This window comes from Panicum virgatum, chromosome 3K (assembly GCF_016808335.1).
Source record: "Panicum virgatum strain AP13 chromosome 3K, P.virgatum_v5, whole genome shotgun sequence".
NCBI classification, from domain to species: Eukaryota; Viridiplantae; Streptophyta; class Magnoliopsida; order Poales; family Poaceae; genus Panicum; species Panicum virgatum.
Genome location: NC_053138.1, coordinates 23,397,245 through 23,414,518, shown reverse-complemented (window position 1 = coordinate 23,414,518; position 17,274 = coordinate 23,397,245). Strand labels below are relative to the sequence as shown.

General features: G+C 44.5%; 2 protein-coding genes across 2 annotated transcripts; one reads left to right on the top strand and one right to left on the bottom strand.

Annotated features, from left to right (window-relative positions):
- The first annotated feature begins 2,620 nt into the window (after positions 1–2,620).
- On the top strand, positions 2,621–7,134 carry LOC120698484 (PRA1 family protein A1-like). Its single transcript, XM_039982111.1, has 8 exons — positions 2,621–3,027; positions 4,018–4,058; positions 4,144–4,222; positions 5,831–5,917; positions 6,015–6,103; positions 6,182–6,253; positions 6,326–6,450; positions 6,786–7,134. Exons 1-7 carry the CDS (start codon positions 2,870–2,872, stop codon positions 6,427–6,429), a joined length of 630 nt encoding a protein of 209 aa, XP_039838045.1. The 5' UTR covers positions 2,621–2,869; the 3' UTR covers positions 6,430–6,450; positions 6,786–7,134.
- A 972-nt stretch (positions 7,135–8,106) lies between these two features.
- Positions 8,107–12,850, bottom strand: LOC120698483 (uracil phosphoribosyltransferase-like). Its single transcript, XM_039982110.1, has 11 exons — positions 12,561–12,850; positions 12,347–12,425; positions 11,964–12,022; positions 11,440–11,517; positions 11,270–11,351; positions 10,747–10,795; positions 9,313–9,374; positions 8,908–8,975; positions 8,775–8,830; positions 8,653–8,700; positions 8,107–8,527 (listed from the first exon to the last, which is right to left on the bottom strand). Exons 1-11 carry the CDS (start codon positions 12,798–12,800, stop codon positions 8,476–8,478), a joined length of 873 nt encoding a protein of 290 aa, XP_039838044.1. The 5' UTR covers positions 12,801–12,850; the 3' UTR covers positions 8,107–8,475.
- Between the last annotated feature and the right edge of the window lie 4,424 nt (positions 12,851–17,274).

The window sequence follows — 17,274 nt, the reverse complement described above, 5'->3', positions numbered from 1 at the left end:
CAGAGGGAGAGATGGATGGGCGGCGCCGCGTCCTCTCGCCGTCGAACGCGAGGGAGGGGAGAGAGGGAATGGGCAATGGAGATTTTGGATAGGCTGTGGGAGAAGATAAAATTTTGGGGAGTGGTTTTTTTCCCCTGTGGATGACCCAAATTGTAGAATGGATATCTGATTTGAGTCTCCACTGTTGGAGATAGCCTCGCGCTGGGGTTTCCATGGAAGTGAGGCTGACTGCGTTACATTTTTTTTAAAAAAAAGAGTTGAATGGAAGCAGTTAGGAGCATATACATAGCGTTGATACTCGAACAACACAAGTGGAGACAAGATAGTTTCTCAAAAAAAAAAAGTGGAGACAAGATAAAAGGGATAATATGACTATGGGGCTGTTTGGATATGTTAAAATAGAGATGCTAAAGTTTACCTCTAGCTCTAGATATGCTAATGGAGCAAAATTTAGGCTAGTGGAAGCTAATCTAGAGCTAATGGATTCTAACAGCTAATTAGCAATTATCTATGTAATTAGGTTAGCAATTAGCTCATATTTAGTTGTATTATTTGGCATGTACATGTAAAAAAATAGTCTAAAGTTTAGCCTTTTGAATCCAAACACCCCTGTATATGTAGAGAGGAAGATGACGAGTCGTTTCCCACCTGTTTCTAGCTAGACGCACCTCGTAGGATAAATGTATTTGCCATAAAGAGTACAAATTTTGATGACGTGTAATAGTCATGCACGCATAAATCTCGAGAAAATTTCTTAAAGGAAAAAAATGTACAGCTTAGTCCCTGCTTATTAAAAAAACATAGTTTAAAAACCAGACATAAAATGTCATATTTACATGTCTCGTTATTTATACAAGTACTTAGTATACTTTTCTAAAACATATTATTCCCTCGACGGTTAGAGCACCTGAATAGCATTTAGTAGATCTAAGTCGCCTTTGGGAAGGTCTGTCCTGATGGGTCAAGTTTTTTTAATAAAAAATATGTATTATTTGAATTCCTTTTAATAGTGTTCCTTTGAAACTTTAAAAACAGGGAATTATTTATAGGTCCACGTTAAACCTTTTTTTTAATCAGCCACGTATGCATCCAAAAGACTTAAACTGCATATCTGTTTCTTATACGCGCTTGTCGTTTTCGCAATACGAAATCCTGTACGCACAAATATACAAACCCATCAACAAAATACACCCGTGCAGTCGCAGAAAAATCGCCCGCACCGCTTCAAACGGGGGCGCCGTGCATGTTACCGAGGCCTCCACGGCCGCGCCGCTACCACGCCACACACGTGAACGTTGCGACAAGGACGCAAGGTCGCAAGGAGAGCCGAGCCGAGAGCGAGCGATCGGCCGTTCCCCGCCGGTATATACTAACCGCGACGGGGATCTTGCCGGTGGCACGCGCGAATGGACAGGGGGCGAGACGCGAGCGTGATCGATCCGTCTCGTCCTCGTTTCGGCTGCCGTGGCGGGGCGAGCGGCCACTGCCAGGACGCACCTCTCCGGCGACCTGATCTGAGGGTGGGCGGGTGGAATCTGGACTTCCACGCGGGCCGCGCCGCGGCGCTTTGGCGCTTCCCGGCGGAGGCGCGGCGGCCTGACAGAGTGACAGGTCACAGGAGCCCACCCGCGCGGGAACACTTGGCGGCGGCAGCGGGATGCGCGCTGCCATGGGCTTCAGGGTCTCGGATCGGCGCGGTGAACCATATGCAGCTGAACCTGGACTCAACCACGAGAATGATTCAGCGATTGACCCAGTCAGTCTCTGTCTGTTGCTGGAAACCTGGCTGCGCTAGTTGCCTTTAGTTCGCGCTGCAATTGTAGTGCGTTAGGAATAGTAACAATTTTGACTACTAATTACGGTGTCAAACAAAGTCAGTTTATAAAATCAATTTCAGAACCCCCGCGCTAGTGACCCTAAAGAATCTAATGAGACCTTTGACCGCGCGATTAGATGATGATTACTATAGCATCACTGTAGCTAATCCTCCATTAATTACCGTCATTAGATTCGTCGCGAAAAGTTACACCCATCCTAATAAGGTTTTACAAATAGACTTCATTTAGTACTTCATGCATGCGAGATTCTCTTCTCGAAAAACGTACACGCTAGTTTTGTTGCAAAACCAAACAAGGCCAGCGTTGCAGAGTTTAAGGATCAGTGTCGTGACTCTTGAATAAAAAAAAGAGTTAAAGTTTTTTTGCGCCGGCCTTGGGTGTACTGTTGACCGTCCACACGTTTTTTCCGTGATCCCCGCATCTTCCGTGAGAGTTTGTTCGCGAACAAGTTTTGTGTACCGTAACGGCACGCTGAAATGGCGCACGGGGAACTGGGGACTTCGCATCTCGCCGGGGTTGGTCGCAGGCTCGCATCTAGCCCAGCAGGCCGAAAGCTCACTCTCCACTAGGCCGACCTGGCCGGGCCCAGAAACATCTCATACAGGCCACAGCCCGCACAGCCCACTAGGCTGTCCCGGCGTAGCGCTCTACCACCTTCAGCCAGGTAGGCGGCCCACCGAGCCGACCCCCGCGGAGCTGTGGCGCCCCCGCCCGTCCACCGCACGCGCACGCGCACGCGCACGCCACCCCCCACCCCAAGCGAACAACACGGTACGCGGCCGCGGCGCACGCCAAACGGCAGAAGCATCCCTCTCGTCTCGTCTCCACGCACCCCCAAACTACTCCGCAATTCCCCAACCCCGAAGGCAAGGAAGCGACGCCCCCTCGCGCACGAGCACGACCTGACCGCGCCGTGCCGTCTCACGGAGCCCGGCTGTCTAGAAGCTTCGTCGCCGCCCGCCCGCCCGCCCGCTCGCGCCGTCGCACGCCGCCCTAGGGTTCCGCGGGTGGGTGCGGGGGGATCGCCGGAGATGGACTGGAGCGCGGTGACGGCGGAGGACCTGGTGGACGCGCTGCGGGAGGTGGACTGGTCCACGCCGCCGCGGCCCGCCCCGGAGTTCTTCTCCCGCTTCACCGTCCCCCGCTCCTACTCCAAGTGGACCAGCCGCCTCAAGTGCAACCTCTACTAGTACGATCCGCCGCCCTTCCCCCCTAACCCCTCACCATTTTAGATGCCCGGTATGCGCTTCTCCGTGCCACGCGCGCATCCACGATTTGACCGGGGCTCGCCCGTGCTGCGTTGAATTTGAAGGTTTTGGTAGGAATTTGCGTTGGTGGGCCAGGTTTTGGCTGCTGGCGCTAGGATTTGCGGGCATCTAGAGTGAACTTGTGCTGGATCAGGCGTCTTTCCTTTTTCAGGAAGGAGTAGATTAGGGTGTATGCACGCTCGAGCTTGTGCGCCGTTGATAGCTCGAGCCTGCAGGACATGTTGCTTGTACTGCTAAAGCAGACAAATCGGGTGCAGAACTCCTTCATTTAACTTGGGAATTCCATTGAGTGGATTTGTCCGTTCTCAGCCCTTGCTTTATGTCCATGGCTCACATACTGGCATTGGCATAAGATGTCAAGGCTAAGAAAATCTATGCTGCGCGTTGGAGTAAGCTTTATATTTTATAGTTCCGGCAAATTACATCGCATTTGAAATTTGAATTACACAAGAGGATACTATGTCTGGCCGTGGGTTAGCCCTTTTAAAACTCTGATGAATTGATAGTTTGGTGATACGGATCATCAGAACAGCCCGCTGTATTGACCTCTAGGCTCAGTTTGATTACTGGCTTACATATGCTGGATTAGGATCTGTTGAAATGATGGGGATAAGTTCAGTTCTTCCAGATATGTGAAGTGCCTACTCTTTGGGGGAGAAATATGTGTATGTGCATATAAATTGGTATGGCATGTTAGAGGCTTAGAGCATTAATTTTGTAGATGTAAATCTGGAACTGGGACCTATGAATTTCTAAGATAAGCATGATACCCAAGACTTTCTTTGTTTTTTTATTTGCTTTGGATACATCCAACTCAGAGCGGCGCATGGTGCACTAGATAGCTTGTTCGATGGGCTTACTGTTTATCTGTATTTCTAGACCTAACTTCTTAATTTTTTTTTGATATGCAGCTACAGGACAAACTATTTCATCTTGATCATGTTCATCCTTGGTAAGGAAAATGATATATAAGTGTTCTTTTAATCCAATTTACAGGCTGGTATTGACATGCTACCATGGTCCATGTGTATACACAGGGATGGGCTTCCTTTGGAAACCGGTTGCAATCCTTGCAGCTTTTATGACTGGACTCAGCATTGCATTTCTCAATGACAGGTAAGTAAATGCTTAGCTAAAACCATTCCCGTGCTTGTGCTCGTAATCTGTTTCTTTATAGTTTTTCAATTGTTCATTTACACAGGCGAAAAGGTCTCTTTGCTTTGAACTAGCAAAGATATTGTGCTTTTCACACTTCTTTAATAAAATACATTCTACTGTAAAATTCTATAATGGCTAGCAGAATTTCTCATCTTCGGACCAATGAAAAGCTTGTCAATTTGAAGCTGCAATATGGGGATAACCCATCTTGCAAATTATATAATAATAGAAAAAGTTCGATTTACTCCCCTCAACTGCTGGATAACCCCCTAAACTATAACTTGGTTTGGTTCAATTTACCCCCTAAACTATGCCATTTAGTTTATTTTACCTCATAATACAATTTATCTCTTTTGTTTCTCCGTACACAAGTTGTATTTTAATTTTAAATTTTGTAGGGTGGTAGCAGACATCAAAGTGCATATTAGAAGAAAAAAAATAATATCCCCCCATTAGTTTTCATATAATTTTGAACTCCAATGATTAATTTATTATTAAATATCCTAACCTAAATAATGATAAAAAATTATGATGTATTTTTTTCTAACATGCGCTATGGTGTGTACTATTATCTTGTAAAATTTCAACTTAAAACTCCACCAATGCATGGAGAAATGAAAAGGACAAATTATATTAGGGGGTAATTTGAACCAAATGGCATAGTTTTGGGGGTAAAATGAACCAAACGGTAGTTTAGGGGGTTATTCAGACTTTGGCTATAGTTGAGGGGAGTAATTTAGATTTTTTTTTCCAATAATAAACTTGACATTTGACACATAACCTCATGTATGTGTACAAGTTAACAGTGGATTTTTTTGACAATTTGCAGTTTTCTAGTTCAGTTTGTGCTCTAGTCAAGAGCTTTTTTGTTATGACTTAAGCCGTAGGTCCAGGTGATTATGAGAGATCGCAATGTTGTTTCCAAAAGCGTCACAAATTCTTAAAGATAGCAAAGTTTCAAGGAGATTAGGACCGTACACATGTTTCCAAATATTTCTTTTTTTTTTGAGGGGGTGGGGGGGTCGACTAATATGTTAGTTTTACAGTTTACAATTTGTTCCATACTTCCATCAGAATAGACCTTTATACATGAAGCACTTCAGATTTTACATACAAGTGTTGGGATTATTTTGAGAGCACAGGGATATGTCTATGTAGCACTGTAATTGTACAGTCCTTGTTCCTTGATTCAGTCCTAATCTACCCAAAAGACCAGATATATAGTATAGTAATGTTTATGACTTGTCTTTCTGATAATGATTGGAATATTAGTAGTGAACGCAAACAAATGTTATATCCAACTATTGAGTTTCATTTGGTGCATTTGTCCAGTCTGTTACTGAGATTGGAACTATGAAAAGATCAATAATGAGTACTCATCAATAATACATCTGTATTTCACATTACGGTTAAGAATGATGTGTCCTAACTTATCCACCAAGGAATCAGCATTAAAACAGTTATTATTTCCCTTGAGTTTATCTGCGATTCATGGTTCCCAAATTTTGTGCCAAGAAATCATTTTCTATGATTATTGTAAACTAACTATTATGTTTGATATGTCAGTTTCGCAGTCACTTTCAATGAGAAAGTCACAAGGACAGTGAGACAATTTTCACCACATTTAGCTGCAAAGATGAGGCCACCAATAACGTGGGTATCTTAGTTTCTGCTGTTTCTCTTTCTTTTATGTTTTATTATTGTGGTTAAATACAAAGTGATGCTAATATCATTTTAACGACATATTCAGCCCTGTTCTTCGTGGTCGACCAAGCTCAAAGAGATCTATTCATATTTGTGGGCGACCTCGATGGGTGTTTGTTCTATTCTTTTCTGCAGGTCTGCAAAAACTAGACTTTGTAAATGCTATATTTCACCAGTCTTCAAAACTGACACCAATGGTTTTCGTGATTGCAGTTAGCTGTATGCTCTGGTTGACCTCATGCAGTCTTCTCACAGTCCTCTGGGCACTTCTCATTGCTCTGTTTGGTATGACCAGTGCATGGTTTTTGAAATCAATGTGACACATGCGATGCCCTTATTATCTTTTCTGCTGTGCAGCAACTGTGCTTCATGCAAGCTTCAGAACACCTAATTTGAAAGCACGTCTGAATACATTCAGAGAGGAATTCCGGGCTGTTTGGAGGAATTACAGCGAGCTTTAAGATCTCCTTTGTTTCTCTCATGTAAGCACCTCTTTCACTGTCTAGGTCCTCAGCCTATCAATATCTATATTTGCTGCATCATTTGTTTCCAGTTCATTTCATTTCCAGTAGGTAGGGATGCAAGTGGGTACCCATTGGTGTTTTTGGGTTTCTCAGTTTAGTTCATTTTTTCTCCCAAACTAATTACATAGCATGCCATTCAAGTTCATTTTATTAAGTTTTGGGTCGACCCAATGACCCAAAAAATGTGGGACTTGCATCCATACCAGTAGGTTAATGTTGGTCTGCATGTGCCTTAGTTGGTGAGATATCCTGCACCTCACTTTTTTATTCATGTGTTTATTTTTCTAATGCAGGTTGATGTGGTAAGAAAAGGTGTGTCTTGCTGAAACATCCATGCTGTTTGTGTGCTGTGCGCCTGTGCTGGGAGAACTAGATGAAGGTGATACGCCATTGCACATTACTATGTGGATTACTTGCTCTTTTGGGAGGTGGATTTGGGTCGGGTTGATTCAGTAGGTGATGCTATACCTTAGCATACGATCCTCCTGTACAATAATTATTCTTTCAGACTTCTCCCTAACTGAGCATTCGAGAAATGACGGCATGTAAAGGATGTAAAAATGTACCCTGATCTCAATCAAATGATTCAAACCCAATGTTGTTTGTTGAAATGACTAATTCGTTTTACATTCTCTTTTGGATCACCATATATTTGATGGCTATAATTTCATTTGAGCATTTGTTTTGCGGAAGTCGATTTGGAGTGAGTAGATTCAGACTTATCTGTTTAGCACTGCTTTGGGCCAGCTAATTATAATACGCAGAGGGATGCTAAGGAAGAACACCTGTACACAAGCGCATGTTTCTTTCATCTTCGGGTTGTAAAAAATTGGACCGTGGACTGTGAAGTACTCCCTCTGTTCTAAATTATAGATTGTTTGATTTTTTGACACCAAATTTGATCATTCGTCTTATTCAAAAAAAATGTGCAAACATAGTTAAATTTAAATCATTCTTGAAAAAATTATATTGATAAAGCAAGTCACAGAAGGGCGGGCTTGGTGCAGCGGTAGAGCCTACCGTCTGTAACCGGAAGGTCTCGGGTTCGAGCCCCAGCCTCTGCACATTTGTGTGGGTAAGGTTTGGGGCTTAAAAGACAACCCTTCCCCAGACCCCGCACAGTGCGGGAAGCCTACAGCACTGGGCACGCCCTTTTTTGATAAAGCAAGTCACAACAAAAGAAGTGATATTTTGTACAAATTTTTAAATAAAACGAGTGATCAAAGATCAAGAAGTCAAATGACCTATAATTTGGAACAGAGAGTGTAGAAGCTGTTTGGGCTGCTCTTTTTGAGTCGTACACTCATACTATCTCTATCTTGTACCTCCCGCCTCTCTTTCCCTTCTTGTACAGAGAAAGCAGCCACGTCCTGGCATCCAGTGCGGCATCCAGTGCTCCTCTCTCATGGTCTCGGGCCCTAATCCAAGCACAAAGGTTCTGCCCCATTTCTGTCCCATTTTGCTTTACACGTACTGGGAGATCAAGCGGCATGGAAGCTAGTACATGGATTGTTGGGTTACGAATTCTTACATATGGTGGTATTTGAGGGGAAAAAACTGCCCGTTTGTTTCAGCATTGGATTTTAAAGATACAATTCACAACTCAAAGCGAAATAAACACACCCAAACTTGATTATAAAAAAGTGAAACATGATGAGATGGTTTTATTCCTTCGACAGGAGAAATATTAGGAAGCGCCAATTCACTAATCCAGCATGCGCCATTTTGAAAGGAGCGTTGTCCTTTCAAAAAGATTTTTCCATCTGGAGAGATCTGAACTAGCCTTATATTCTACACAATAATACATAATGGTTAGTTACAAAATGGTGGTCAGCTAATTGTATTACAGAGAATGAACAAAATCTCAAATGAGGGCATCTACAGCAATGAAAGCCTCTTTACTCGCAGTTGCTCCGTTCTTATGGAACTGATGCAAATATACTCGATGGTAGATGGCTGGCTGAATCAAATTGTGCGGTCAGATTATGTGGCAAAGCTTCTGTCACCAGCATCTCCCAACCCTGGAATTATAAAACTGTGGCACAAAACAACAAAAGAAGTCATTCATCATCAGAAACATGGGCCATTGTGCATCAATAATGAGCATCGATTCATCATCCATGAGTTTCGCAATTAGCTGATACGAGTTTAGAACAATACCCTTTCTCGTTTACTTCAGGATCTATTGTTCCTGTGTACACATGGAGCCTGGAATGGAAGAAAAATGTAAATCCTGCAAGCTGGATGAACTTGATACAACACATAAGATCATCTATTCATACCCGGGGAACTTGTTATTGAGCTTTTGCAGCGCAGGAGGTGCTGCAACAGCAGATACCTGAATTGGCGGGGTGATAGTTAGAGATTGGTAAAATGGTTAAGTAACATAAGCATAAGAAAGTTTGACCAACTTACTACTTTAATCTGCTTGCTGGTAACTCCACATTCGATTAACAAGTCAATAGCAGCAACGATCGTCCCACCTAAAGAAAGAAGTTAAACATATTTTATTATGCTTACAGAATTATAGCATGCGATGCCATTCTGTTTACATGGACCAATAGTTTACAAAGATTATATTTTGTATTTCTACCTTTCATATCTGAAAAAAATGTACAATTTATCATATTTCATAGCTTCTTTAGCACCACATTGTCCAACCCTAGTATTCGAGAAAAACATTGTCCAACCCTAGCAACAGTTTTTTGTGCATAGCACTGGTTAGGTACAGAACTTTTTATTTTCCTTTTGGGAAATTGGTATGTTCAAGATAATACTTTAGGCAGAACACAAGTTGTTTATGTAGAGCTAAAGGCTTACCGGTGGCCAGCATTGGGTCAACAACTAGCACTCGAGACCCCTCTGGAATATTGTCTGGCAGGCTGGATTGAAAAGAAAAGGCAATAACGGTTATTGGGGGCCTAGGGAACTCTAATTAGTCTAGGAATCTAAGGACAGTGCTGTAGAAAGAACATCCGCATAACAAGGAAGTGAGGTGACATTAGCTAACACAAAGCATGGTTCTTTTTTTTTTTGAAACACAAAGCATGGTTCTTGGTATAACAAATAACTAGTAGGTGTTATAATTTTATCAAGATAGCAAAGGAACCTTTGTTAACATTTATATTCTGTACTATGTTTTTTTTTCTCGAATGCGCAGGAGAGCTGCGCATCAATATATTAAGAAGATAAAAAGGAGGAAAAGAGCCTCCCAAACAAAAAGGTTACAGGGATAAAGGGTCTGTAACACACCCTAAGATAAACAAAACTCTCTTACACAAACTGACTCCTACAAGACCAGACCACACACCACCTGCCCAGAGCAACTAGGAGGTAGGAGCTAGGGCAAGGAGATAGGAAACGCCTCGAGCCCCTGCTACAGACCACTGTTGGACTTCTTCTCTAAAGGCTGTCATGACCCGGGGTAAATTAGGGGTTCCCCCATCAAACACACAATAGTTACGGTGCTTCCACACTAACCAAGATCCTAGGATAATGATGGAATTAACTCCCTTTTGAACCTGACCAGAAAACCTGCTGCTAACTCCCGCCCACCAGTCAATAAAACAGTGATCATCCAACTGTGGTGCAATAGCTTGCAGCCCAAACTGCTGCAGGATGCAGAACCAAAATTGCCGGGTGAAAACACAAGAGACCAACAAGTGATCAATTGTTTCTCCAACCTGATCACAAAGTGGGCAATTCGGTGGGTGGTTAAGGCCCCTTTTAGCATGTCTATCTGCTGTCCAACACCGATTCTGTACTATGTTAAACAAGAGGGTTTAACAAGAGGGAATGGAGGATTTTGTATTTGAGAAAACAAGAGGGATTTACTTGCATAGTCAAAAAAAAATATAAATCTACATTTGAAAGATGTTATGCTTTAGTAGCCTAATAGGGTCTCGTGACCCAAAAGTGTCAATCAAAGAAATTGTTCAACTAAAGCATGGAGCGACCCAATTACTCCCTCCGGATAAAAGCATACTTGACACTATTAACTTTCAATGGTTTCAAGGTGCAACTTGGACCACCACTTTCTATTAATATATTTATAGGTTCCAAAAAATTTAGTGCAATTAGGGAAGTATTTCAAGACAAATGTCCACATGATTTTTATGTTCCGAAACTAGATATTTTAGAAGTTTCAAAGATTTGATCAGATCTCGATCAAAGGGTCAAGCATTTGTGCTCAAAGGGAGAACAAAATAGTCTGTGAGAACATAAAATAGAGCTTGCAGGACGAAGGAAACATACTTGTTCAGATATATTGAAGGTTGAAGTGTTTCTTCATCCCTACGAAGGCCTTCATGTTTCAATGAAATGGAGAAGATAAGAATAAGAGTCCATAGCTTTCAAGATGAGAACTGGTCTGTATAAGTAATTGACATAGAACAGCTAAAGTTTAAAGAGTATGTAAATAATTCTGATGAGGTTCTTTGTTTACTTGATAGTTTCACACATGCATTATTGGCAAGCATAATACTTGTGTGATATGGTAGTTAAGTACAGTAAAGATATTAATCTGCATATTTCCAACTTTATGCATCTGACATGCTAACATGCATGGATCAAATCTAGAATATCAAGCATGGGTATTGGTGCACAGGGAAACAAAATAAATCCACTTGGAATGCTCGAATATGGGTCCTGAAGCTTAATGTAGCAATATGTGAGCATAAGAGGCTTATTGGAATTTGAAAAACAAAGAACAGGATTTGACTCTAATTTGCTAAAACATAAAGACACAAAATATTGTCTAAGGCTCTAAGCATCTTACCAATGTGATAGGTCTTAGTGGCTGGCAGAACTGATGAAGCAAGTTCGGCTAGGGCAAGACCAGCTCTCAGTATTGGAATAACCTGTTAGACATGCTAATAGAAAGACTAAATATAATCGTAGACACTACAAATGTCATGTACAATATCTAGTGTAATGGAATAGACTTACCAGAACAGGCTCTCTTGGATCAATAAATTCAACGCTAGCTACAGCTACAGGTGTTTCAATCTCTCCTGTGATTGTAGGCTGCAATGGTTGAAAACAATTTATTATGATTTCTGATGTCATATCATCACAGACAATGAAGCGTTGATTGACATGTCTGAGAATGATGAAATCCACACCTCTTTTTTTTGGACCAACACATTGTTCATGATATAAAGGCAAGGAAACAGGTCCATGGGTTGGTGGTAGTGGGGTGGAGGTGGATCTCAAAAACAATACAAAAGGTACGTGTTCGGAAAAAAAAACATGTAAAAATGTGGCAACGTAACATTTAAACAATGCTATTACGATTTTTGATTCAGATGTTACTGGCATTCAACATTCTTCCAGACAAATATCATTTCCATACCATGTCCAAAATTCGCTCTACACTTGTTTAACTAGAACAATTTAATTTCAACTTTAAAGCATTGCAGGTGAAAGAAGAATAACAGATAATGCTCAGCCATGCAAAAGATTTAACTCACCAACCAATCTCTGGATGCTTCATATATGAGTAGACGACCAAGCTCTGCCATAGCACTCTCTATCACAACAATGAAGAATGAAGAACTGCTCAGTGAAATCCTATCATATTGCTTTGTTAATTGTTTTTTTTGAAATAATGCTTTGTTAATTGTTAACAGAACTAGCTCAGTTATAGCTGGGTGAATTCGTTTATTTATACATCCCTTCACCAACAGAAAAATCCCACCCAGACCAAACAAAATTTCTTTAATGCAACTAATTTCCACCGACCGGTTGGGTTCAGTTACTACTATTATTCAGCTTCCACTATGCCATTCCTTTTTTTTTTGAAGAAACCGGCAGGAGCACTGCCAACTACTATGCCATTCAGAAGCACACTCACTGAATATGGAGCAGGGTGTCTGCTCGTTGCGCAGGACAGAAACCCAGTGCTTTATCAGCGGGTGCGGCGGGACGAACACCTGCGAGAACATACATGAGACACGTCACACATCCCACACCACACGGGGAAAATCACAACCACCTAAGCGCACATGCACGTGCCAAAATAGATAACAAGGGCCAAAGGGGAGAGGGAGGCAGAGCCAGATCGGCACCAGCATCTGTCCGCCTGATGTGGGCGATCTCGCGGCCGCGGCGTCGGGGCTGGCCGCCCTCGCCGCCGTGGGCGGCACCCTCGGCGCATGGACGGGCAGCGGGACCGGGGCGGTGAAGAGGCGCGCGGAATTGAGGAGCGCGCGGGAGGGGAGGAAGCAGCGGGAGGCCGGAGGGAGGTGCTGACGCGCGCAGGCGCGGCGGTGGAGAGGCGCGGCCGCGGCCGTGGCGAGCGAAGGCATCGCGACTCGCGAGGGCGGGGCGGGTGTGCGGATGGCGAGCGAAAGCGAGAGCAGTGAGGATGGGGAGGTGGTGGGATCAGGGTTAACCGAACCGACCGGTCCGGTCAAACCGCCGCCCTCCGGTAGCGGTTTATCGGACCGGTTTGACCGGTAACCGGTGGAAACCGGTTGAATTCAAATGCAAATTCAAATAAATTCAAAAAATCCCGTGCAACCGGTTCCGACTGGTTTACCGGCCGGTTTGACCGGTTTACCGGTCGGTTTGACCGGTTTGAATTCAAATTCAAATTCAAAAGCTCCCGTGCAACCGGTTTACCGGCCGGTTTTATCGGTTTACCGACCGGTTTGACCGGTTTACCGGCCGATTTGACCGGTGGGCTTTAATGGGTCGGCCCATTTTTTCTTTTTTCTTTTTTGATTTAACTTTAAATCTCCGCAAACTATACTAAATGAACGAATTTTTGAGAAAATTTGACACTATTAGATTCATTGCACCTTGAAGTATTTTTAGGAATTTTTTTAGGAATTTTTTATTTTTTGAATTTAAATTTAAATTTTGAATTTTGGCCGGTTGGGTACCGAACCAAACCGGAACCGGGCCGGACCGGTTTGACCGGTAACCGGTCAAACCGGACCGGTTCCCACCGGTTTGGTGAACCTTGGGTGGGATACGGTGGGGTCGCAGCGCCGTTATGTATGCTTGACGCATCTTGAGGCGTGCATGTCTGTTATATTTTTCTGAAGTTTTGCTGAAAACTCGTTAGCAGTTATAAAGATGTGTTTGAGGGCTGTTCGGCTGATTTAAAAGCCGGCTGATTTTGGCTGATTTAATAGTATTATGTGAGAAGAAATAAGCCAAAATAAGCTGAAATAAGCCGGGAAAAGAGAAGCGAACAGGGCCTCAGGCTTGGTAAAGCCAACCCAAAACAGACTGTTGGCTTCTCACCCCCTAAGTTAGGGTTTCTCTGTCCTCTGGTGGTGGCGCCGCCGGAGTCAAAAGTTTCTCACGTCAATTGTGACGTGATCCCAACACTGTTGATCACTACCTTCCCATGAGGGGGGGTGCGATCAGCCATGGCGGATGGGGGTTCAGATGTGAAGGGGAAGAAGATAGCGAAGGAAGACGATGACGGACTGCCCAGTCTGGAGAAACATTTGGAGGGCATGACGCTACAGGGGGAAGAGGTGGAGGACCTGGATTTCTCGAAAGTATTGGAGGATCTAGTGAAGGAAGTGCGCTGACTCGCAATTTTTAGGGTTCATACAACGAAGCCTTTTAGCCACACAGCTCTATTTAGTGCTTTGAGGAATGCATGGCCAGCGGCGAAGGAGGTGACGTTCAAAGCACTGGAGCCGAATTTGTTTGTGGTCCAGTTGCATTGTCTAGGGGACTGGACAAGGGTTATGGAGGGAAGACCGTGGCTGTTCAGAGGAGCAGCGATTGTAATAGAAGAATATGATGGGTTCTCGAATGTGAAGGGGGATAAAGCTAGATAGGATCCCAATTTGGGCAAGAATCAATGGGGTGCCTGAGCTGTTGATGAAGAAGGGGGAGTTGGCGGCCAAGGTTGCATCGAAGGTGGGGGATATTATCACGGTAGTGGTGAATGAAGGGAAGATCAACTCGACTCCGTTTCTGAGGGCTCGGGTCTGGCTGAATCTCAGGAAACCATTTATACGGGTGGTTCCCATAACACTCAAGGAGAGGATGATGTGCTTAGTGCAGTATGAAAAACTACCCAGCTTCTGCTTTTTTGTGGATGCATGGTGTAACACCCCAGTTTTCATCACGATTAAGGGGAAATGTTGAAATATATAATGCAACTCCTAGAAGGTTCTATAAAAATAAGGATAAACCATGGCATAATTTTATTCACCATGACAAGGTTCTAGAATGTTCCACAAGAATCATAAGAAGACATGAAGCTTGAATATTTTCTTGTCATGGTAAAATTTGGAATTTTCTAGAAATAGATATTTGTAGGGAACTTAGATATTTGTAGGGAACTTAGATATTTGTAGGGAACTTCCTAGAGTGTGACATGTGTCACTCATCCAAGAGGGTATGGGTGCCTATATAAGGAGGGTGCCACCCCTTGCCATGCCATACTACTCCACTCCATCCCACACACATCCAAGGACATGGTAGAATTGAGCATAGGTAGGGTGTGCTAGGTTAGTCACCACAAGGTGTGTGTTCCTTTGTAACTTTGTTGCTCCAATAAGGTAAGTGTCTTTATAAGTGCTAGTCTTCCGGTTAAGCTTAGTACTTAGTGTATAAGTTGTGATCCATCGAAGATTGGCTCTGCCACCCGGGATCACAAAAGGGTCTGGGCTTCATCGAAGGTTGGCTCTGCCACCCGGAAGCCAGCTTCATCTGTTGGTAGGCTCTGCCTCCCGGAAGCAAAAGGCGGCTCTGCCGTGAAATGGAACCGGTACACTAAGTACTAGAAGCTGACCGACTCTGAAGTGAGTTGGTGTAGATCCTCAAATTAGTAGGGCCACCTCAATTTCCAACAATCACTAAAATAAAACTTATGTTACAATTAAACTAGTAACGTAAAATAATACTAACATTATACAAGGTATTACATAACTACTAAGTAAACTATTTTATACTCTTTCCTTGCGTTAGTACATTAAAATCATCTCGTCTCTTTACATAAAAACCTCTCGAGTCACCATACCATGTCATAATTCCCAGACAATCATGACAGCGCCTACCTCCTTTGCCATAACTTTATCATTCCCTGCAAGCCACAGAGTACCCACACAATTGACCTTGAAATGACCCGTCATGGCAGCACCCACCTCGCTATAAATCGGGGCCGCCACGCACAGTGCCGCCCGAGATTTTTTTCGCCGAACCATCTCACCCGCTCGCTCTCGCTCGCGCACGCGCGACACGCCGGCCCCACGACGGGACCGCACACTGCCGCCGGCACCACGCCGTGCCGCCCACCTTCGCGTCCCCACCTCGCCCACGCCGCTGCAGCGTCCTCGCCGGCTTTGCCGCCTCGGCGCTCGCGCCTTCAGTGCTGCCACTGTTCGCGTTGACGACGAGCTACCGCAGCCCACGCCGTCGCCCGTCCTTGTGCAACGCCGCTGCTGCTCTCCTCGCCTATAAAAGGAGCGAGGCCGTGACGCGCCCCGTCACTAGCCCAATCACACCGAGCCGCTTCGCTCCGCTAGCTGAACCACTCCTCTCGAGCCCAGCTCACTCACGAGATGAAGCTCCAACAGTTGGCCCTCTTCCTCGAGCTGTTCCGCGCCAAGATGAGATGGCAGACAGCTCCCCCGGCCATTAACTCCACAACACTAATAAAGGCACAAAACACCCACCAGGCCGTGAGCACTTAATCCAAATCATTCTACCAACCAATACTATAAACTCAATATCTCCTTCATATTAACTCCTTTTCACGTAACTCTTTTTCCTAAACTCTCCTCAAATCATATACTATCTATTCCTCCTATTTTCATCTCCATTTGAGCTTATTTTATTGCTTGCTTGTGTTTGTTTGCCGGTTGTGCCGTTTCCGCCCGTAGATCACGGAGTGACCGAGGAGGAGCCTGCCGAGGAGACAGAAGACCCGTACCGCGAGCAAGAAGCCGCCGCCGCCGACGCGTACGAAAGAGAAGGCAAGTTTCATCGACCCCTACGTGAGCGGTTGCATCCATGTGAGGACGTTTAGATGTAGCCTGGGTCTAGAATCGATTACATATACCAGTACTTGAGTGATTGAGTGTGCTCATGCATGCATCTGAGTAGTCATGCATATCCAGAGCTGAGAATAGGATACGAAGGGATCTGGCTGAGACCAGGGCAGCTGGGTATGCTGGAGCCGGTGCTACCGTGGTGGTAGACTGGCAGGTGGGTGCTACCGTGGTGGTAGGCTCGAGTTGACATGTTGAGGGATGGTTGCTGCCCTGGTGAACCATAAGGACCGAGTTGTTTTGACATCTCACCTAGCTTACTTTAGTACGACCACAGGTTCCGGTATGGGCCAGACTTAGCCTAATCCCTCTGGTTAGCCTGACGGTCGCAGGGATGGTTTATGGGTATAGACCATTGGGGTCAGGGCCCGAGGGTTTGTGCGGCCGGGCTGGGGCGTGACCACGGCTGGGTGTCGGCTATGTCGGTTGTCCGTTCGGACAGTCGAGCGTGTGGGTACAGTGTACGACCTCTGCAGAGTGTATAATCCATTCGAATGGTCCGTGCCCACGGTATGGACAGGCTACGGTGTGGTCCTGACAACTAGTGAGCTACCTATTGTGGGTTGTGTCGGGAAGAGTTGCATACCATTAGTTGCATTGCTAATGCATTGTGTTCAATGTGCGTCGTGCATGTCATTCCCCTCCCGTAGGGTGAGGTGGATCTTGCTGAGTACTTTTGTACTCACCCATGTTGATTTTTCTCTAGAGGATCCTGACTTTGTGCCAGAAGACTACGAGTAGATCGTGTCCACACCCA

Coding starts and splice junctions, on each gene's coding strand:
- LOC120698483 (XM_039982110.1), bottom strand. CDS start 12,800: ATGCCTTCGCTCGCCACGGCCGCGGCCGCGCCTCTCCACCGCCGCGCC. Junction 11,518..11,963: donor AAGCATCCAGAGATTGGTTG/GTGAGTTAAATC, acceptor CAACCATTGCAG/CCTACAATCACAGGAGAGAT. Junction 8,831..8,907: donor CCAGCAAGCAGATTAAAGTA/GTAAGTTGGTCA, acceptor CCGCCAATTCAG/GTATCTGCTGTTGCAGCACC.
- LOC120698484 (XM_039982111.1), top strand. CDS start 2,870: ATGGACTGGAGCGCGGTGACGGCGGAGGACCTGGTGGACGCGCTGCGG. Junction 3,028..4,017: donor CTCAAGTGCAACCTCTACTA/GTACGATCCGCC, acceptor TTTGATATGCAG/CTACAGGACAAACTATTTCA. Junction 4,059..4,143: donor CTTGATCATGTTCATCCTTG/GTAAGGAAAATG, acceptor GTGTATACACAG/GGATGGGCTTCCTTTGGAAA.